Source organism: Colobus angolensis, unplaced genomic scaffold, assembly GCF_000951035.1.
Source record: "Colobus angolensis palliatus isolate OR3802 unplaced genomic scaffold, Cang.pa_1.0 Scaffold727, whole genome shotgun sequence".
Taxonomy (NCBI): Eukaryota; Metazoa; Chordata; class Mammalia; order Primates; family Cercopithecidae; genus Colobus; species Colobus angolensis.
The window spans coordinates 195,195-218,803 of NW_012121010.1; the positions used below are offsets into that span (position 1 = coordinate 195,195).

A 23,609-nucleotide genomic window follows, 5' to 3' on the forward strand; every position below is an offset into this window, starting at 1 on the left:
GGTTGCTGCTCCCTCTTCCCACCAAACTTGACCCTTCCTTGTGACACAGTACAGCTGAATGAGTTATACCAAGTCACAACTCCCAGCCCAACTGCCCCATGGCATCTGCCTCACCTGGAAACAAAGAGCTGCACAGACTTCTATCACAGATTTCTGTGAGCTTGGGCAGGCAAGACTGGCCAACAGGTGCCTGTGAGGGGTATGCAGACACCAGCTTTGTGGGGAAGGTCTAACCAGAATGTGGACTATTGTGACAGCAGGTCTCTTTTAGTGGGTCATTGGTTGGAGCCACCTATGATTTCAGGCAGCTGCTGTAAGAAGCATGGACAGACAAGTACTCCCCATACCATGGAGAGAAACACTAGGCTCAATCCTCTGATGCACCTTGTCTCTAGATAGAAAACAAACATTCCAGCAGAAGGAACCGGTGTGATGAGACTGCTGCACCTGAGTTCAGTAAGGTTTCCTTTTTTCTGGATAAAGTACTTTCCAAATGCAAGACGGCACATCCCTTAAGTTCTGAGAGCCCCACTGACCCATCCTCTACCAGGATTGTTTATCTAGTGCAGGACAAATGTGAGGAGGCAGCCCACAGCCCAGCACTTGTGGGGCACCATGTTAGTGTGTTTAGGCTGAGGGCTGGGATTCTGCTGGGCAGATGTGTCATGCACTCCCTGAAACAGGAAAAGCCTTATGGGCATAAACTTGGCTCCTGATTAACTTGACTGAGTCATTCCTGTCAGAATGCTCTTCTAAGGAACATCCAATGTATCCGGCATCTTTGACAGTTGCCACTTCCTTTGTGTATAGAGCCAGGAAGAGCAATGTGGACGCTGCCAGAAGTCCAACATTTTCCTTGGCCTTCCCATCTCTCATGGGCCCACAACTCTTTTCCTGTATTCCCACTCCCTGTCAGTCTTTCTTCTTTGAATTTCTTCTTCCTCAGTGGCCCTCTTCTAATCCCTCCAACACCCTAACCCACATAGCTCTTCCTTTGTGTTTCCATTAGCCTCTGCCCAGATCCCTGTCAGGTTGATACTTCTCCCCCTTACTCTGGTCCATCTTCTAAACTTCTTTATGTTCCTCTCTTCTCAATTTATTCTATTTTCCTCTAAGCCCCAAGATCTCACTCTCCCTCTGTTAGTCTTCACTCCCTTCCCAGTTGGAGGTTTCCTCCTCATAGGTCATCCCCTCCCCCAAGAATCCCCTCCCTTTCTGGCCCTTTTCCACCTTTTCCTAAGCAGTCACCTCCTCCTCTCTCCCCAAGACAGCCAATCTCTTGTTCTTTCCCCTGCCCCTTCCAGACCAGACCAGCTAAGTCTGGTGCCATTTTTAAATGACTGATTATGATTCTAACTGAACTTTATTCACAGCCAAAATTGACAGCTGTTCCTTCCTTTCATGCCCCATCTACTAGACACACCTGATCTTTTCAATAAGACAAAGCGCTTACACACAGCATGTCACGTACACACAAATTTGTATTTTTTAGAACAAAACAACAGTTAATGCTAGCAAAGATGTTAGGTTATCAGGGATTCCATAAACTTTCAGTACACTGAAAGGTAACATTTTTTTGCATGTCTACAAATTATACATTTGTTTCCACACATGTGCCAAATTTTACCCTAACAGTTAGGACTTTTTCACCAAATCAGAGACATAGATATGGAAATCATCATCAAACTTGATCAAATACACAGAGGGCTTGGCTTCCACTTGGTGAATGACCATGCCAATCCTTTTGGAGCCATCTTCTTTGGTATATTCCACATGCTTACCTATTAGGCCATCTACAACTCCTCCTGGCTCCCTCTCTGTTGGAGGAAACTCACGGGATTCTGGCGTAATACGGAGGTCACCTTCCTTATAATCATCTAGAAGCTGGTACATGTACAAGACAGGATCTTTCTCATAGGTAATATAAAACCAGGCTTTCATGATAGGTGCTTGAGCTAAGACCATGCCCCTCTATTCATCCTTAGAACCATGCTATCCCTCAAACATGTGTTCCACTGCTTTACCAATTATAGTATTTGCAAGGTTGGCATCACTAACATGAGATGATGCCATCCTGTCAGAAAGAATTTTAAGAGACAAAACCCTTTCATCTCTGTGAAGTTGCAGTCCACAGACACAGTCAATTCCATCATATTTCACCAGATAAAGAGAGGGATTTATAGGCACCTGATCCAGAACGGTTCCTTTCCACTGGGTGATGGGCTCATCTCCTTCTTTCCATCCATGAGAAATTCTGCAGCCCACGATGTTCCTGCAGGGCTGGAATAAAGGTCTGTGTCTCTGCTTCTTTTGGGAGACTTTTTTCTTTGTCATGTTTGCAGACCCAGTGGCCCATCCTGCAGCTGCGCTGGTTTGTTGCCCTTTGGCTTCCTGTGCGTTGGGGGTCTTCATGCCTGCTGGGGGAGGAGAGAGGATAGAGAGACATAGCCAGTGTGCCAAGAGGCAAACTTTTCCCTGTAGCCATGTCTGGATATACTCTGCGCTAGTGCCTAAGGTTCCCCTAGGAACCTGGAAGCAATGCTGGAAATCTGGCTGCATTCCTGCAGTGCTCTCCCTCTCAAGTTCCTCTGGGCTGTGGGGAAAGGCTGGAGTGGTGCAGTAGAGCTGTCTGGGGTTAGGAACTCTGCAGAAGTGGCTGGGCCACGTCGTCCTAGCTCAGAGCCCACTGCGCTCCCTGAACCCCTTACTGCCACTAGCATCCACTCCCAATCCCCTGCAAAGCGGCCTTGACCAGCACCCACTACCCTCATGCCCTGAGTGCCCCTGCTGCTGTCCATAACCCCCACTGCCTATCCTGACCACTTCCCTGGTACCTACCTCCCTTGCTTCTTGGGTATCACCTTCAAATCCTTGTCTGGCTCCTATTGCTACCCCTTTCCCTGTTGGCCACCGCACTCCCCCACCCCACCCTTGCCTGGCACCCAACTCCACCCCATGTCTCCTGCTGGATTCCTTCCCATCCCCCTCTCCATTCTGGTGCCCACCATTGGCTTTGCTCTGCCTGGCACCCACCGCTGCGGATCGCGGGCCTCTCCTGCCCAAATCGGACACCTCTCTGCTGCCTCTGCTATGAGCCTGTGGCGAAGGAGGGTCAACAGGCAATTGGCTGTGTGAGTGTTTGCAAGAGCAGGGAGGGTAGGATCCATAGATGAGGAGCGTGTCTAGGAGTGCGGCGAGGCAGGCAAAGAGCAATGCAGCGGTGTCCCCAACGCTTGGCTTGCTGGCTGTCTGCCTCCCTGTTAGCGGTGGCCGCCCCTCAGCCACATCAGGCTGCCACCTTTCCCTGCTGCAGTGGCTGTAGTCTCTGCCCTTTTTCTGCACAAGACTGCAGTGTTAGTTTCCTCTTAGTACTGATGTCTTCCCTTCTTCTAAACACGGAGCAGGTCTGCCTTTCTTTCCCTGGGGCCCCTCCTGGGCTCCTCCTTCCCTTTCCACAATTCACAACAGTGGAACCTGTAGGTGGCCTTTTCTCTCTTCCTGTCTCTGCTCACTGAATCCTTCAAGCTCTCTAGCTCCTCCGCTCAGCTGTCCTGCTCCATCTGTTTTCCATCTTTCAGACATTTCTCACATTCTTTGGAAACCTACCAATTAACAAAGAAATACCATGTGTATACACTTATGGAGACTTGAATTCATTACGACCATACACAAATGTGTAGCATACTTACTCGCTAATACATATATTAAGTGTTTCTCCAAAGCATTGTGTAGGCATATTTTAGATTTGGAGACCTGGCTTATTTTAAACTTAAGGAGTTATTTTTGAATGTGATTACAATACTTAACAAACCTTATCTATTCCGCATAAAGTGACATCATTTAATTTTTTTTGTGTGTGAGTTACAGTTTTTCACAGTATCCTATAATTCTGAAAATAATCAACAATATTAGATTGCTATATCAAGTAAGATGTTTTCAGTTACATGTTTTAGGATAACAAACCAAATGGGTGTACAATAAAAACAATATATTGACTAACATATTTGAAAAGTTAAATAGGTGTTAGGTTAATCTTAATCTATGGTGGAATAATATTTTATTATATATATATCACATTTTTTATCAATTTATTTATTGATGGACAGTTAAGTTGATTCCATATCGTGTCTATTGTGATCAGTGCTGCAAATAAATATGTGACTGCAGATAGCACGTTGATATGCTGATTTCCTTTCTTTTGGATATATACCCAATAGTGAGATTGCTGGATCTTATGGAAGTTTTAGTTTTAGTTTTTGAGGAGCTACCACACTGTTTTTCATAATGGCTATGCTAATTTATATTCCCACTAACAATGTACAAGGATACCCCTTTCTTCACTTCCTTACCAACAGTTTTTATTTTCTGTGTTTTTGATATAGCCATTTTAACTGGGGTGAAATGGTATCTCATTGCTATTTTGATATACAATTACCTGATGATTAGTGATTTAGAACACTTTGTATATATCTGTTGTCCATTTGTATGTCTTAGTTTGAGAAATGTCTACTCAGCTCTTTTGCCCATTTTTAAATCAGATTATTTGATTTTTTACTGTTGGGTTGTTGGAATTTCTTATATATTTTTATTATTAATCCCCTGCCAGTTGAATACTTTGCAAATATTTTCTCTTGTTATCTAGGTTGTCTCTTCATTTTATGATTGTTTCCTTTGCTGTGCAGAAGATTTTTAGCTGATGTGATTTCATTTTCCCATTTTTCCTTTGGTTGCCTGTGCTTTGAGGTCTTACTCAAGAAATCATTGCACAGACCAATATTCTGAAGCTTTTCCCCAAAGTTTTCTTCTAGTCACTTCATAATTTCAGATCTTAGATTTATGTCTTTAATCCATTTTGATTTGAGTGTTGTATATGGTGAGAGATAGATGTGTCTAGTTTCATTCTTCTGTGTATGGATACCCAGTTTTCCCAACAACATTTATTACAGAGACTGTCTTTTCTATAGTGTGTGTTCTTGGCTCCTTTGTTGAAAATAAGTTGACTATAAATGCATAGATTTATTTATGAGTTCTCTATTTTGTTTCATTGGTCCAGGTGTCTATTCATATGCCAGTACCATGCTGTTTTAGTTACCATAGGTTTATAGTATAATTTGAAGTAAGGCAACTTGATGCCCCAGCTTAATTCTTTTTCCTTGGGATTGCTTTGACCATTCTGATCCTTCTGTAGCTCCATATGAATTTTAGGACTGTTTGTTTTCTGTTTCCATAAAGAATGTCTTTGGTATTTTGATGTAGATTGTGTTTATGTATATGTAGATAACTTGGAGTAGTATGGACATTTTAATAATATTAATTAGTCCAACTCATGAACATGGATATTTTTCTATTTTGTGTGGTCTTTATTTTTTATCAATGTTTTATAATTTTTATTGCAGACATCTTTCATTTCTTTGGTTTAGTTTATTTTTAGGTATTTTATATTTTGTAGTCATTGTAAAAAGGATTGCTTTCTTTATTTCTTTTATACATTTTTCACAGTTGGCATTTAGAAATGCTACTGATTTTTGTATGTTGATTTTATATATAAAATCAGTTTCTTAGTTCCAATTCGTTTTTGGTGGGGTCTTTAGATTCTTTTCTAGATATAAAATCGTATTATCTGCAAATAAAGACAATTTAACTTCTTCCTTCCCAATTTGGGTGTTGTTTCTTTCTCTTAACTAATTGCTCTTGTTGGAATTTCCAGTACTATATTGAATAAAAGTGGTGAAAGCACCGTGGAATACTACACAGCCACCAAAAAGAATAAAATCATGCCCTTTTCAGCATCATGGATGCAGCTGAAGGCTATTAACCTACGTGAATGAATGCAGAAACAAAAAATCAAATACTGCATATTCTCACTTATAAACGGGAGGCAAAAAATGGGTGCATATGGACATAAAGATATAAATAATAGACACTAGGAATTCCAAAAAGGGGGAGGAAGAGAGGAATGATTGAAAAACTACCTATTGAGTACTATGGGTGATGGGTTCAGTAGAAGCCCAAACCCCAGCATTATGCAGTATATTTATGGAACAAACCCACACATTTACCCCATGAAAATAATATTTTTTGTGTGGTAAAAGCAGTTATTTTGTCTTGTTCCAGGTCATAGACAAAGGGCTTTCAGGTTTTTTCCCATTTAATATGATGCTAGCTGTGTTTGCCATACATGACCTTTATTCTTTTGAGATATGCTCCTTCTATATCCATTTTGTTGAGAGTTTTTTTCATGAAACGATGTTAAATTTCATTGCATTTTTTTTTGGCATTTATTGAAATGTCCTTATGGTTTTGGTACTTTATTCTATTTATGTGATATATCACATTTATTGATTTGTGTATGTTGAACCATCATTGCATCCCTAACATTAATCCTATTTGATCATATGAATGATCTTTTAAATTTGTTGTTGGATTCAGTTTGCTAGCATTTTGTTGAGGATTTTTGCATGTATGTTTATTGGTAATATTGGCCTATAATTTTCTTTTTTGGGGTGTCTTTGGTTATGGTATCTGAATAAGGCTAGCCTTCCAGGATGAGTTTGGAAGCATTCCCTCCTATTTGATATTTTGGAATGGTTTGAGTAGGATTTGTATTAGTTCTTCCTTAAAGTTTTGGTAGAATTCAGCAGTGTAGCCACAAGATCTTGGGCTTTTCATTGATGGGAGACATTTTATTACCATTGCTATCTCATTACCTATTATTGGTCTCTTCAGGTTTTCTATTTCTTTATGGTTCTATCTTGGTAGGTTGTATGTGTCTAGGAATTTACCCATTTCTTCTAGGTTTTAAAATTTATTGGCACTGCTCGTAATCATCTGTAATAATCTTTTTATTTTCTGTGGTATTACTTGTAATGTCTCATTTTTCTTCTTCTTTTTTTTTAATGTTACTTTAAGTTCCAGGATACAACTGCAGAATGTGTGGGTTTGTTACATAGGTATATGTGTGTCATGGTGGTTTGCTGCACCTGTCAACCCGTCATCTAGGTTTTAAGTTCCACATGCATTAGCTATTTGTCCTAATGCTCTCCCTCCATTTGCCCCCGACACCCCGGTCTAATTTTTAATCTGTCATTTTATTTATTTGAGTCTTCTCTTAGTCTGGCTGAAGGTTTGTAGATTTTTGTCATGTTTTCAAAAAGCCAACTTTTTGTTTAATTTATTTTTTGTATTGTCTTTCAGTTTCAATTTTATTTCTGCTCCAATTTTTATTATTTCTTCTACTAATTCAAGGTTTAATTTGTTCTTGATTTTCTACTTCTTTAAGATGCATTTTTAGGTTGTTTATTTGAAGTTTTTGTGCTTTTTTTGACTTAGGCATTTATTGCTACAATCTTTCCTCTTAGTATTGCTTTTGCTGTGTCCTCTAGGTTTAGGTATGTTGTGCTTTAATTTTCATTTGTTTCAGGAAACTTTAAAAATTTCCTTCTTAATTTCTTCCTTGACCCATTGGTCATTTAGGAGCCTGTTGTTCAATATTCATGTATTTGTATAGTTTTCAAATTCTAGTTATTTATTTCTATTGTTTTATTCCATTGTATTTAGAAAAGATACTTGATAAAATGTTAATATTTTAAAAATTTGTTGAGATTTATTCTGTGGCCTAACATATGGTCTTTCTTAGATAATGTTCCATGTGCTGAGGAGAAGAATGTGTATTCTACATCTTTTGGATGAAATGTTTTGTAAGTGTGTAATAGGTCCTCCAAGTTTATAGTGCAGATTAAGTCTGACATTTCTTTGTTAGTTTTTTTGTCTAGATGATCTTTACCATGTTGAAAGTGGGGTGTTATAGTCCACACCTGTTATTGTTTTGGGATCTACCTCTATCTTTAGTTGTACTAATATTTTTAAATATATCTCTGTGCACTGGTGCTGGGTTCATATATATTTACAATTATTATATCCTCTGCTGAATTGACCCCTTTATCATTGTATAATGACCTTTGTATAAATGACCATTGTATAATGACCTTCTTTGTTTCTTTTCACAGTTTTTGGCTTGAAATCTACTTTATCTAAGTATAGTTATTCCTGCTCTGTTTTGGTTTCCATTTGCATAGAATATCTTTTCCATTCCTTAAGTTTCAGTCTGTTGTATGTCTTTATCAGTAAAGTTAGTTTCTTGTACACAGAATCTACTTTGGGTCTTATTTTTTGATTCATTCAGCCACTCTAGGTCTTTTGATTAGATAATTTATTCCATTTACTGCCAATATTATTATGGATAGGTAAGGACTTACAACTTTCATTGTGTTATTTGCTTCCTGCTTGTTTTCTAAGTCCTTTTTTTTCTTTATTTCTGTCCTTCCTTGTGTGTAAGTGATTTTTTTCTGGTAGTATATCTTAATTTCTTGCTTTATATTTTTGTATATTTGTTACAGACTTTTGCTTCATGGATACAAGGAGACTTGCAAGACTATTCTAAAGAATTGTTTTAAACTAAAGACAACTCTGACGATGATGGAGAAAAAAAGAGAAAATTGAAAAAGTGCTACACTTTAACTCCATCCCCCCTTATGACTTTTTGTTGTTTCTATATATCTTTTTATATGGTCTGTTTCTTAAAATTGCTTGTATTATTATTATTATTGAGATAGGATCTCACTGTGTCACCCAAGTTGGAGTACAGTGACATAAAAATCTTGGCTCACTGCAACCTCTGCCCCCAAGGCTCAAGTGATCCTTTTACCTCAGCCTCCTGAGTAGCTAGAACTACAGGAGTGCACCACCATGCTCAGCTAATTTTTTGTATTTTTGGTAGAGAGGGGGTTCCGCCATATTGCCTGTGCTGGTCTTGAACTCCTGACCTCAGGTGATTGACCCATCTTGGTTTCCCAAAATGCTGGGATTATAGGCATGAGCTGCCATGCCTAGCCTGTTATTATTTTTGATAGCTTTGTCTTTTAGTCTTCACAGTAAAGATATAAGTGGTTTATATACAAGTACAGTACTATAATATTCTAAATTTGTCTATGTATCTACATTTATCAGTGAGTTTTAGATCTCCAGATGATTTCTTGCCTTTTTGTGTCATTTCCTTTCCTATTGAAGTGAACTCAGTATTACTTGAAAGACAGGTCTAGTAATGAATTTCATCAGCTTTTCTCTGTGAAAGTCTATCTGTCCTTCAGGTTTTAAGGATAACTTTGTGGATATTCTCAAGTTAAAGATAACTTTGCTGGCAGTATTCTCAGCTTGCAGTTTTTTCCTTTTGCACTTTCAATATGTCATCCTATTCTTTACTGGCTTGTAAGATTTCTGCTAAGAAGTCTGCTGACAGACGTATCAGAGGTCCTTTACATATTATCTGGTTTTTTCTCTTGCTGACTTTAGGATTCTTTATTTTTCCTTGACTTTTGTGAGCTTGATTATTATATGCCTTGCAGTCATCTTATTTAGATTGAGTCTTCTTGGTGTTCTTTAACATTCTTGTATTTGGATATTTATATTTTTCTCGAGGTTTGAAAAATGTTTTGTTATTATTTATTTGAATAAACATTCTACCCTGATCTCTCTACATCCTCTTTAAAGTAAGTAATCCTGTGGGTTTTTTTCCCCACTTGAGACAATTTTCTGGATCTCATAAGCACACTTCATTCTTTCTTTTTTATTAGTTTTTAAAATTTCCATTGGTTTTTGGTGGAACAGATGGTATTTGGTTACATGAGTAAGTTCTTTAGTGGTGATTTGTGAGATTTTGGTGCACCTATCACCCAAGCAGTATACACTGAACCCAATTTTCAGTCGTTTATCCCTCAGCCCTCCCTCCCATCCTTTCCAAGAGTTCCAAGATTCCATTGTATCATTCTTGTGCCTTTGCATTCTCAGAGTTTAGCTCCCACTTATGAGTGAGAACATACAATGTTTGGTTTTTTATTCCCGAGTTACTTCACTTAGAATGATAGTCTCCAATTCCATCCAGGTTGCTGCAAATGCCGTTAATTCATTCCTTTTTATGACTGAACATTTGGGCTGGTTCCACATTTTTGCAATTGCGAATTGTGCTGCTATAAACATGCATGTGCAAATATCTTTTTTTGTATAATGACTTTTTCTCTGGGTTGGTACCCAGTAGTGGGATTGCTGGATCAAATGTTAGTTCTACTTTTAGTTCCCTAAGGAATCTCCACACTGTTTTTTTCTAGTGGTTGTACTAGTTTACATTCCCACCAGCAGTGTAGAAGTGTTCCCTTTTCACCACATCCATGCCAACATCTATTAGTTTTTGATTTTTTTTTATTATGACCATTCTTTAGGGGTAAGGTGGTATTGCATTGTGGTTTTGATTAGCATTTCTCTGATCATTGGTGATGTTGATCGTTTTTTATATGTTTGTTGGCCATTTGTATATCTTCTTTTGAGAATTGTGTATTTATGTCCTTACCCCACTTTTTGATGAGATTATTTGCTTTTTCTTGCTAATTTGTTTGAGTTCCCAGAAGATTCTGGATATTAGTCCTCCGTTGGATGGATAGATTGTGAAGATTTTCTCTCAATCTGTGCATTGTCTGTTTACTCTGATGACTGTTCCTTTTGCTGTGCAGAAGCATTTTAGTTTAATTAAGTCCCACTTATTTATCTTTGTTTTAGTTGCATTCGCTTTTGGGTTCTTGGTCATGAAGTCTTTGCCTAAGCCAATGTCTAGAAGGATTTCTCCAATGTTATCTTCTATAATTTTTACAGTTTCAGGTCTTGGATTTAAGTCCTCGATACACCTTGAGTTGATTTTTGTATAAGGTGAGAGATGAGGATCTAGTTTCATTCTCCTACATGTGGCTTGCCAATTATGCCAGCACCATTTGTTGAATAGGCTGTCCTTTCCCCACTTTATGTTTTTGTTTGCTTTGTTGAAGATCAGTTGGCTTACATTTGGGTTTATTACTGGGTTCTCTATTCTGTTCCATTGGTCTATGTGTCTGTTTTAATACCAGTATCATGCTGTTTTGGTGACTATGGCCTTATAGTGTAGTTTGAATTTGGGTAATGTGATGCCTCCAGATTTCTTTTTTTTTTTTTTTTTTTTTGCTTAGTCTTCCTTTGATTATGCAGGCTCCTTTTTTGGTTCCATATGAATTTTAGAATTGTTTTTTCTAGTTCTGTGAAGAATGATGGTATCATTTTGTTGAAAATTGCATTACATTTGTAGGTTGCTTTTGACAGTATGGTCTTTTTCACAATATTGATTTTACCCATCCATGAGGATGGGATGTTTTTCCATTTGTTTGTGTTATCTGTGATTTCTTTCAGCAGTGTTTTGCAGTTTTCCTTGTAGAGGTCTTTCACCCCCTTGGTTATGTATATTTGTAAGTATTTTATTTACTTTGTGGCTATTGTGAAAGGCGTTGAGTTCTTTATTTGATTCTCAAGTTGGTCACTGTTGGTGTATAGCAGAGCTACTGATTTGTGTACATTAATTTTGTATCCTGAAACTTTGCAGAATTCATTTATCAGTTCTTGGAGCTTTTTGGAAGTCTTTAGGGTTTTCTAGGTATCCGATCATATCATCAGCAAATAGTGGCAGTTTGAGTTCCTCTTTACCAATTTGGATGACATTTATTTCTTTGTCTTTTCTGATTGCTCTTGCTAGGACTTCCAGTACTATGTTGAACAGAAGTGGTGAGAGTGGGCATCCTTGTCTTGTTCCAGTTCTCAGAGGAAATGCTTTCAACTTTTCCCCATTCAGTATAATGTTGGCTGTGTGTTTGCCATAGATGGCTTTTATTACATTCAAGTAGGTCAGGCTTTTATTACATTTAGGTATGCTGATTCTGCTGAGGATTTTAATCATAAAGCACTGCTGGCTTTTGTCAAATGCTTTTACTTCATCTGTTGAGATAACCATGTGATTTTTGTTTTTAATTCTGTTTATGGGGTGTATCACATTTACTGACTTGCTTATGTTAAACAATCTCTGCTTCCCTGTTATGAAGCCCACTTGATCATGGTGGATTATGTTTTTGATATGCTGTTGGACTTGGTTAGCTAGCATTTTGTTAATTATTTTTGTAGTATCTGTATTAATCGGGGATATTGGTCTGTAGTTTCCTTTTTTGGTTATGTCTTTTCCTGGTTTTGGTGGTAGGGTGATACTCGCTTCACAGAATGACTTAGGAAGGATTCTCTCTTTATCTTGTGGAATAGTGTCAGTAGGATTGGTACCTATGTTCTTTCAATGTCTGATAGAATTCCGCTGTGAATTTGTCCCATCCTGAACTTTTTTTCTTGTTGGTAATTTTTAAATTGCCATTTCAGTCTTGCTGCTTGTTATTGGTCTGTTCAGGGTTTCTAAGTCTTCCTGATTTAAGCTAGAAGGGTTGTATCTTTTCAGGCATTTATTCATCTCCTCTAGGTTTTCTAGTTTATGCGCGTGTTCATAGCAGCCTTGAATGATCTTTTGTATTTCTGTGGTGTCAGTTGTAATATCCCCCATATCATTTCTAATTGAACTTATTTAGATATTCCCTCTTCTTTTCTGGGTTAATGTTGCCAATGGTTTATCAATTTTATTTATCTTTTAAAAGAACCAGCTTTTTGTTTCATTTTTCTTTTGTAATGTTTTGTTTAATTCAATTACATTTCATTCTGCTCTGATCTTGGTGGTTTCTTTTCTTCTGCTGTGTTTGGTTTTGGTTTGTTTTGGTTTCTCTAGTTCCTTGAGGTGTGACCTTACATTGTCTATTTGTGCTATTTCACACTTTTTGATGTAGCTTAATGGTATCAACTTTCCTCTTTGCACCACTTTTGCTGTATCCCAGAAATTTATAGGCTGTTTCACTATTATCATTCAGTTCACAGAATATTTTAATTTTTATCTTGATTTCATTGTTTACCCAATGATCATTCAGGAGCAGGTTATTTAATTTCCATGTATTTTCATGGTTTTGAAGATTTCTTTTGAAGTTGATTTCTAGTTTTATTCCATTGTGGTCTGAGAGAGTACTTGATGTAATTTCAATTTTTAAAAATTTGTGGAGACTTCTTTTGTGGCCTATCATATAGCTTATTATGTATAATTTTCCATGTGCTGATAAATAGAATGTATATTCTGCAGTTGTTGGGTAGAATGTTTCATAAATATTTGTTAAGTCCATTTGTTCTAGGGTATAGTTCAAGTCCATTGTTTCTCTGTTGACCTCTGTCTTGATGACCTGTCTAGTGCTGTCTGTGGACTTTTGAAATCCCCCACTATTATCGTCTTGCTGTCTATCGCATTTTTAAGGTCTGGTAGTAATTGTTTTATAAATATGGAAGCTCCAGTGTTAGGTGCATATATATTTAGGATTGTGATATTTCCCTGTTGGTCAAGGCCTTTTATTATATAATGTCCTTCTTTGTCTTTTTAAACTGCTCTTGATTTAAAGTTTGTTTTGCCTGATATAAGAATAGCTACACCTGCTTGCTTTTGGTGTCTATTTGCATAGAATATCTTTTTCCATGCCTTTACCGTAAGTTTATGTGAGTCCTTATGTGTTAGGCGAATCTCTTGAAGGCAGCAGATACTTGCTTGGTGAATTCTTATTCATTCTGCAATTCTGTATCTTTGAAGTGGAACATTTAGATCATTTATATTCAGCGTTAGTATTGAGATGTGAGGTACTATTCCATTCATTGCGTTATTTGTTGCCTGTATACCTTTTTTAAATTGTATTTTAATTTTATGGGTTCTGTGACATTTATGCTTTAAAGTGGTTTTGTTTTGATGTGTTTCCAGGATTGTTTCAAGATTTCAATCTCCCCTTAGTAGTTCTTGTAGTACTGTCTTGGTATTGGCAAATTCTCTCAGCATTTGTTTGTCTAAAAAACACTGTATCTTTTCTTCATTTATGAATCTTAGTTTTGCTGGATACAAAATTCTTGGCTTATAATTGTTTTGTTTAATGAGGCTGAGGATAGGGCCCCAATTACTTCTAGCTTGTAGGGTTTCTGCTGAGAAGTTTTCTGTTAATCTGTTTTCCTTTATAGGTTACCTTGTACTTTTGCCTTGCAACTCTTAAGATTCTTCCCTTTGTCTTGACCTCAGATAACCTGATGACAATGTGCCTAGGCAATGATAGTTTGCAATGAATTTCCCAGGTGTTCTTTGAGCTTCTTGTATTTGAATGTCTAGGTCTCTAGCAATGCCAGGGATGTTTTACTCGAATATTCCCCCAAATATATTTTCCAAACTTTTAGATTTCTCTTCTTCCTGAGGAACTCCAATTATTTTTGGGTTGGGTTGTTTAAGATAATCCCAAACTTCTTGGAAGCTTTGTTCATTAAAAAAAATTTTTCTTCTTTGTCCTTGTTGGATTGAATTAAAGCAAAACCTTGTCTTTGAGCTCTGAAGTTCCTTCTTCTGCTTGTCCTATTTTATTGCTGACACTTGCTAGTACATTTTGCATTTCCCTAAGTGTGTCCTTTATTTCCTGAATTTGTCATGATTTTTATTTATGCTATCTATTTCACTGAAGATTTCTCCCCTCATATGTTGTACCTTTTTTTTTTGACATAGTCTCACTCTGTCACCCAGGCTGGTGTGCAGTGACATGATCTCAGCTCATTGCAATCTCTGCCTCCTGGTTCAAGCAATCTCTGCCCCCTGGTTCAAGCAATTCTCTTGCCTCAGCCTCCTGAGTAGCTGGGACTACAGGTGCCCACGACCATGCTCAGGATTTTTTTTTTTTTTTTGTAGTTTTAGTAGAGACAGGGTTTCACCATGTTGGCCAGGCTGGTCTCGAACTCCTGACCTCAGGTGATCTGCTCACCTCGGCCTCCCAAAGTGTTGGGATTATAGTTATAAGCTACCAGGCCTGGCCTCATTGTATCTTTTTTATTTTTATTTTTATTTTTTTAAGTTGGACGTCACCTTTCTCGTTGATTAGCTTAATAATCAACTGTCCTAAATTTTTTTCGGGCAATTCAGGGATTTCTTGGTTTGGATCCATTGCTGGTGAGCTAGTGTGATGTTTTTGGGGGTGTTAAACAACCTTGTTTTGTTATATTTCTAGATTTTTAAAAAAATTCCTTCTAATTTGGTTAAGGCTATGTCTGAGGGAAGAACTGAGACTCAAGGTTGCTGTTCAGAATTTTTTTGTGTCTCACGTGGTGTTCCTTTTATGTAGTACTCTCCTCTTTTTCCTAGGGATGTGGCTTCCTGAGAGCTGAACTGTAGTGATGGTTATTTCTCTTCTGGGTCTAGCCAGCCAGCAGAGCTACCAGGCTCCAGGCTGGTACTGGGGGTTGTCTGCCCAGAGTCCTGTGATGTATACTATCTTTACTATCTTCAGGTCTCTCATCCATGGATACCAGCACCTGCTCCTGTGGGGATGGCAGGAGAGTTAAATGGACTGTGAGGGTCTTTAGTTGTGGTTGTTTGATGCACCTGTTTTGTGCTGGTTGGCCTCCTGCCACGAGGTAACACTTTAAAGAGATATGGAGGATCAGGCGATAGGTGGGGCCCTAGTACTCCCAAGATAATATGCCCTTTGTCTTTAGCTACCAAGGTGGGTAGGGAAGGACCATCTTAAACAACCATCTAGTGGGACAGGGTTAGGTGTGTATGAGGTGAGACTCTCCTTGGGTGGAGCTTGCTGTGGCTGCTGTGGCAGATGGGAGTGTGATTCCCAGTCAATGGAGTTATTTTCCCAGGAGGATTATGGCTGCCTCTGCTGTGTCATGCAGGGTATCAAGGAAGTTGGGGAAGCTGGCAGTTAGAGGCCTCACCCAGCCCCCACCCAACCAAAAATGCTAGTCTCACTCCCACCATGCCCCAACAGCACTGAGTTTGTTTCCAGGCAGTGGGGCGTGCTAGGCTAACTTGCTCCAGGCTACTACCAGCCTCTAGGCTGAGAAAAAAGCAAGGCTCCGTGCCTGTGAGTCTGCGCACCAGATTAACGTCATCCCCTGAGTTCTGGCCAGGAGACTTTGGGTTCGGTTGGAATTGTTACAAAGTTCAGCTGGAGGTTTCCTTCTACTGTGATCTTTTCCCAGTTCCTCTGGCAGCCCTCCCCAAGGAACCCTGTGAGACAAGTCAGACATAACTGCCCTGGGGACCCAGAGAGCCCACAGGGCTTTTCCTGCTTCTCCTCTACCCCTGTATTACACTCAGCACTATAAATTTACTCAGCTCCAGGCAAGGTCAAATCCTTCTCCCGTGATCTACACCTTCAGGTTCCCCTGTAAGGGTATGTGTTCAGGGGTGCATGATCCCCCTTTCTCACTTTTGCAATTTGGGTACTCACAGTATTTGAGCTGTCTCCTGGGTCTTGCAGGAGCAATTCACTTCCTTCTCATATTTCATTCTTTTTTATCCTCTGATAGTGTGTTTTGACGTATCACATCTTTGAGCTTACTAATTCTTTCTTCTGTTTGATCAACTCCATTGTTGACACACATGTGTTTTTCATTCTGTCAATTTAATTTTTCAACTCTAAGATATCTGTTTGATGTTTTTAAATGATTTCAGCTTCTATGGTAAAATCTCTGATGGAATTCTGAATATCTTCTCTGTTTTATCTTGCAGTTCATTGAGCTTCCACAAAATAGCTATTTTGAATTCTGCCTCTGAGAGGTTCTATATCTCTGCCACTGCAGGATTGATTACTAGTGTCTTATTTAGTTCATTTAGTGATATCATGTCTTCTGGATATTCTTAATGCTTGTGGATATTCTTCAATATCTGGACATTGAAGAGTTATGTATTTATTTCAGTCTTTGCAGTCTGGCCTTGTTCATACTCAACCTTCTTGAAATGGTTTTCCAAGAATTCAGAGGATACAGTATTAAGTTACCTAAGCCTGTGGTGACTGCAGCCATTTCAGCACTAGGTGGCACCCTGAGCCCTGGTATGCTGCAACTCTGGCAGTCTAGATACACAGTCTTTGTGGACTTGGAAAAGATAAGAGAGAATTCCCTGATTTTCCAAGCAAAGTCTCTTGCTCTGTTACCTCTCTTTCTGCTAATCAGATGGAATCTCTCTCTGCTGGGCTGCCTGGAGTTGAGGGAGAGGTGACACAGGCACTCCCATAGCCACTGCAGCTGTCACCATGCTGGGTTGCACTTGAAGCCCAGGGCTTTCCAGACCAACATTAGTACTGGGCCTCACGAAAGGCCCACAGCTGCCACTGTTTGGCTACTGCTGATGTTTATTCAGTGTCCAAATACACTTTAGTCTGTAGATGGTGAATCCAGCCAGTACTTGGTCTATCTCACCAGGGCAGCAGATTGCCTTCTTCCTCAGGGTGGGTCTAATAATGATGTACAGGAACAAAATCCTGGAATTGGAAGCTTCAGTATTTGACCTGGTGCTTTATTAAACTGTGGTTGAGCTAATACCCAGTTGCAAGACCAAGTCTCTTGTACTTTTATCTCTCCTTTGCCCAAGTGGAAAGAGTCTCTCTCTGAGTTGCACTACCTGGAATTGGGAGAGGGATCACACAGGTCCTCCACACCAACTGCAGCTGGTGTTCTGCTGAATCTCACTTCCATTCCACAGCATCTGAGACCAGCAGAACTCACCCAATGACTGTAGTCACTATGGCCTGGTTACCACTCAAATTTTCGAGGCCCTGAGCTACTTTAGTCAGCCCATGGCAAAGTGGGCCAGGAAGTGGTTTCTCCCACTGGAGTATCAGATTCCCTTCTGGTCCAGGGCTGGTCTAAATGCTCCCTCCACTGGTACCAGTAGAAGTCGGCCTGGTGTTGTGTTCCACTGTGACAGGGTGGCACACAATGTCCTAATGAGTTCTAATGCAATGTCCACACTCATTTCACTTTTTCTCTCCCAACACACAGATTCTTCTAGCTGCCCTGTTTTGGATTAGGAGAGGGGTCATGTAGACAATGTGAGACTGTCCTTTCTATCCTCTTGAATGCATTTTTTTCTTATATTTATGTTAAAACCAAGTACTGTGATCAATCACCTGATGTTTTGGTTTTCATAAAGGTACTTTTTTGCATGAATACGTGTTTATTTTGGTGTTCTGCGGAGGGTAGGAGGATAATTGCTGGAAGGTTCTATTAAGCCATCTTGCTCAGTTTTTTTTAAAGCAACTTTCAATCAAAATTATTTTGCTTTTTTAAAATTGGACCATCATAAGTTATTTGTCTGCCCTCATAATATGGCCAAAGAAAATGCTATGCCCAATTATTTTATTTCCATTTTATATACACATTTCAGAATCAATCACATAGACAGAGTAGAGCCATATGGCTATTATGCTTATGATAACAAAGGCCCAACCTGAATTTGGGGATGGTGTTAATTCCACCAAAATGGTATGGATACTATGAAATGAAAAAAGGATTAAAATGGAAACTAGTGAGATAATCTATAATATCCACAACAATTTCAGCTTATTATTTTGAAAGACAATCTAAGAGTTGTTATTATTTTTACAAAATGCGTGTTTCTTTAATACATTCCCAGAAATGCCACTGCAAAATGCAGATTTGCTAAAATTTCTTTGACTAGGCTGTAACAATGTACCTCTTTCAAACTTGTTTATTTCTAAATTATTTCAAATTGTTCGTGTATTTGCATCATTTCCTGTGGCATATTCTGTTTGGGGTCCATTTATGAAGACCTTTTCCAGGGAATTGGACCAGCTTCCTTTACACTTATCATTTCATATTCACAATTTTAAATGATCTCATCCCATAATGGTAACTACCAGGGCTATACTAACACATTGAGTGTCCAGCACGTCAAAGTTCATATTGTACTTACAAACCCACACAGATCTTCTCTACTAAAACAGCTTTCTGAATACATTTTGTTGAGGGTCACTGTCTCCAACTGGAATCTGGAATGACTGGTGAGTCCTAATATATGTACCTTTTTTGGGAATTAAGGTGATGCAGAAAGAATTTTATAATAGGCCCACTGGGCACCTACAGGAAGGACTTTAATGTTGTCTTACAAAGTTTATCTCCTAGTACCATGACATGTATGCAGTGCCCACAGAATGTCCCTTAAACACTGATCACTGAGGGACTACTTTTCCCAACTGTTTTTACTGATCCCACCTTGTGCCTTCTCCAAATCATAAAGTTTTTAAGGTCAGGTATATTGTTCAGATTCTGTTTTCTTCTGGCCTTATTTAGCCTTAAATTGACAATCACATCTTGCCATTACTGCCCTTTAGAGCCTCTATTGCCCACAAATTTCAGGCTAAAATAGTTATTGTACCTAATATTTACCAGGAAATCATCAGAATTCCACAACATTCATTTTCCATTTGTTAATTTGACCATACATCTGTTAAGAAATTAATATTAAGTTCCTCAAGCTGAGCATGTATCATGGTAATATGGGAGGGGGACAGGGAAGGGCTGGGTAGAAAAATGTGGGGTCCCTGTCAAGGGCTCCACCTTTGGGCCTGTGCCTGCAGACCTAGGTGAGGACAGGCAATTCTGTTCTGTTTTCACACCCAAATGTTGCATTTTCCAAGACCACCTTGGCCTATCGTGCCCCCCATCCTGTGCCTATGAAAAACCCCAAGACTCTAGCATACACAAGTGGCTGGATGTTGAGAGGAACACACAAGTGGAAGAACACACAGGTGGCTGGATTTTGAGAGGAGCAGAGTAATGGAAGAGCACACCGACAGGCACCAGCAACCACTGACAGGCCATCAACAGTGGGATGTTATGGAATTCGGCTGGGCGTGGTCAGAGGAGAGTACAGCCTCTGAGCGGCCTGACCCCAGGAAAACACCACCTTCCCACCCCATCTCACCTCTGGCTTTCCATCCTTCTGCTGAGAGCTACCTGCACTCAATAAAACCATGCACTCCTTCTCCAAGACCATGTGGGATCCGATTTTCCTGGTACACTAAGACAAGAACCTGGGATACAAAAAGCCCTCTGTCCTTGTGATAAAGCAGACAGTCTAATTGAGCTGATGAACACAAGCACCTGCAGACAGAAAAACTGAAAGAGTGAACTGTAACACACACCCACCCTAGATGCTGCCATGGTATTGGCGATCCCCATGACCTGCCCATAGGCATGCTCCCCCTAAGGGTATGAGCACTAGGGCACCAAAGAAGTGAGACACACCCCCATTGCATGCCTTGAAATGGGGTTAAGGGAGCTTTCCCTGTTTCAATGGTATTGTGTGAAGCTGTGGTACAAATTCAATCTGGAAGAAAGCACAGAATTATTCCACACTTATGGTTTTGGTCATTGGGCTAGCACTCCACTAATAAAGCACATATTACTATTAGGAGACACAGTTACAGTGATCTTTAAGAAAGGGGAGAGGTCGCCTCACCCATCCTTATCATCACCCTATCATATCATATTGAGTTCCTCACTATCTTTGGTTTGTTGCACTGGGAAATAAGAGCAGGTCCTCACCATGCTTGATACTTGGTGGAATTGCCTAGATAAAAACTGACTTGATCTTGAATTACTGGGCTGTATGTGGTAATTGTGCAGCCAGTTCAGAAGCCCTATTGGTGGAATGTGTAGACAGTTGTTACACTTTGGTGGAGCTTCATCACACATTTATAGTTCCTTACAAGACTACTTCTCACCATGAAGCTTTTATGACCAACTGCCCAAGATAGTATCCAAGTACTTTTTATTTACAAATGGTGTAAGAGCTATATAGATAGATCTCTGATGCCACAGCTTTATGTTGGGATGGGTGCCCTAATGTCTGGAAGTCACAGGGCCACAAAGATGGGAGAATTCTGGAGCTGTGCTTTGCAAATGTCTCTAGTTTTAACTATGAAGAGAAGGTTAGATTTCTCTGACCACACTTCTTTAACTGTAATACGTAAACAAAACTGGTTGATTGGCCCCATTTTCCTGGCTGTGTATATCACCTCTTCTCCCACACTAACTCATATGGGACCATCTTAGTGTGTCTTGAATCATTGATTATGACCTTAGCAATGAATCTTAAACAGTTGTCCCTCTAGGCCAGCACCTGTCCCTTTACCAGATCTTACTCCTTTCCAAACAGTAATTTTAATTTAATCTTGTACAATCTATTGTAATTATTTGCTAATCTCTAAGGATACTTGACATTCACAGTTGTAACTACTGAGAATGACAGTCTCAGTATATTAAACCCTTTTTTTCTCCTCAATTAACCGCTTCTTAACTTATATTGTGAAAATAATTACCTTTGATTTTTTTTTGTCTTTTCAGCAGAGAAAGGTGTTAGCCCAGTAAGAATCCACGCATCATTCTTATGCATTTAAATGATTCCTTCTGCCAGTGTTAAGAATATTAAGTGGTGAGCTTTGTACAAATGCATTTCAATTCTTGGGATACTTCAGAGATGGGCTCAGTAAGGGCTTTGAGATCCATTTACCCTCCAGCAGAAAAATATATATATACTAGGTATTGTACAGTGGTAGGAGCGTCTACCTACTTGGGCAAGCTTTGGCCCAGTGACACCAACTTGTCAGAAAAACAAACTCAGAAGTATTTGCAACAGACCAGAGTGGGCCTCCTGTCTTTAGAGTCACAGACATCAAGGATGTTCCAGGAAGACCTTTTTAAGATCTTTGTGTGATGTTTTAAAAGGTCATTTTATTTGGCCTGATAATTATAAAGCAAATTGTTCAAAATAAACTACAAATTGATAGAAATATAATTATAATGAGTTTAAATCATTATTTTTAGTAATTTCTTTTTTTAATGTTTGCAAATGCTTAAAAATATAGACTAGATTTTGACATCTTATGATCAGATTTATTTACTTGCTTTTTAAATTTTTAGTAATTTCTTACTTTCTGACACTTACAAGATGCTCCAGTCTCATCTTGTATATTCTCTGCCCTACTTCTGGAATCTTCAGTTTTTCCAAGGATCCCTGGTTTCCTTTATTATATAATCATATTAGAAACAAAATTTGGCCACTAGTGTGCTCATCACTACTGGAGCATCATTTGTTCTAGGTCCTCTCTGCTAATAGAGCAAGGATATATATGTGTATTACACACACACACACATTTCTTTATGCAACCATCTGTACTTAAGTAAAGCTAAATATGACTTTATATTGATATCTTCAAATGAAATAAATTACCACATGCATTATTCTAGCCTTCTCCTTTGGCTTAAAAGAGAAGGCTAGAATAATATAGCCTGTAACCTCCAACTCAAACAGTGAGAAACCTGGCTCCTAACACCTGCCCATCCATTTATTAATTGTTCAATTTCAATATACATGTATAGTGATTTTGCAAACCTGAAACTATGAGGAAACAAATTCATCAACTGCAGTACAGTGCTTATGTATATTTCTATTTGCCTTTAGTCTTGCAGGCTCCACTCATCTTCAAAGGTAATTAGGTCAGTAACTTATCCACCCCCTTATGTGTATTATTACATGCATTTATAATACATTTACATTATTTTGTTACAGACTGTATCATATTTTGGGATCCATTACCTCTTAAATTATTTTTTTAAAACTTGTAAATACTAAAGTTTAATCTTTCTACTTGATAAAACTCTATGGGTTTTGACAAATGCATAGTGTCATATATCCATCCATATTAGTCTTCTTGATCTGCCATAACAAAATACCATAGATTGAGTAGCTTAAATAACAGAAACTTATTTTCTCAGATCTCTGGCGGCTAGAAGTCCAAAATCAAGATGCCATCAGGGTTGGTTTCTGGTGGGGCTTCTTCCTGGCCTGTAGACGGCCACCTTCTCACTGTGTTTTCACATGGCTTTGCTTCTGTGCATCTGTGGAGAAAGAGGGAGAAAAGGAGAGCTCTGTTGTCTCTTCCTCTTTTTTATGACCACGTCAGTACTGTTGGACTAGGGACTTATCCTTATGACCTAATTTAAATTTAATTACATCCTTAAAGGCCCTATCTCCAAATGCAGTCATATCGGGAGACAGGGCTTCAACATATGATTTTTTAGGAGAAGCACAATTTAGTTCTTATCGCTGTCATCACGTATGTGTGTGTGTATGTGTGTGTGTGTATGTGATTTCATCACCCTAAAAATTGCCCTATGATTCACCTATATAACAATCCTTCCTCTCTCTTCAAACTTCCTTCCAAAACCACTGTTCTGTTTACTCACTATGGGAGTAAATTTTATGTGTCAACTTCTTAGGCTATAATTTCCAGTTATTTGGTCAAACACCAGTATGTGTATGTGTCTATATATATATATATATATATATATATATATATTTGTGATGGTGTTTTTTAGATGTGACTAAAATATAAATCAGTAGACTTTGAATAAAGCAGATTACTCTCAATAACGTGGGTGGGCCTAATCCAATCAAAAGTTGTAGGAGAAAAGATTGAGGTCCCCAGAAGAGGAAGGGATTTTACCTATTGACTGTTTTCAACACTTAAGACTGCAACATTGACTTCTGTGGGAACTTTTATCCAACTGACCTGTCCAGCAAATTTCAGACTTACCAGTCCAACAATAGTGTGAGTTAATTCCTTAACATTAGCATCTGTCTCTCTCTTTCTAAACATACACACACACACCCTTTTCCAGAATGTCATGTAAATAGATTCATGAACTATGTGGCCTATTTCAACCGACTTCTTTACCTCGGTGCTATGGATTGAATGTTTGTGTTCACCCAAAATTTATATGTTGAATCCCTAATC

General features: G+C 38.8%; 2 protein-coding genes across 3 annotated transcripts in view; both read right to left on the minus strand.

The window, feature by feature from the left end:
- Window positions 1-3,454, minus strand: part of LOC105501577 (spindlin-2B) — a 17,434-nt gene extending 13,980 nt beyond the window's left edge. The window contains exon 1 of one of the 2 annotated variants that reach the window (XM_011927564.1): window positions 3,073-3,454. The gene's annotated coding sequence lies outside the window, so the exon portion shown is untranslated. The remainder of the gene's footprint in view (window positions 1-3,072) is intronic. The other variant, XM_011927563.1, reaches the window with a different exon arrangement.
- On the minus strand, window positions 1,636-2,412 carry LOC105501575 (spindlin-2B-like). The gene is made up of 2 exons (XM_011927557.1): window positions 2,188-2,412; window positions 1,636-1,884 (listed from the first exon to the last, which is right to left on the minus strand). Exons 1-2 carry the CDS (start codon window positions 2,410-2,412, stop codon window positions 1,636-1,638), a joined length of 474 nt encoding a protein of 157 aa, XP_011782947.1.
- Window positions 3,455-23,609: the final 20,155 nt, after the last annotated feature.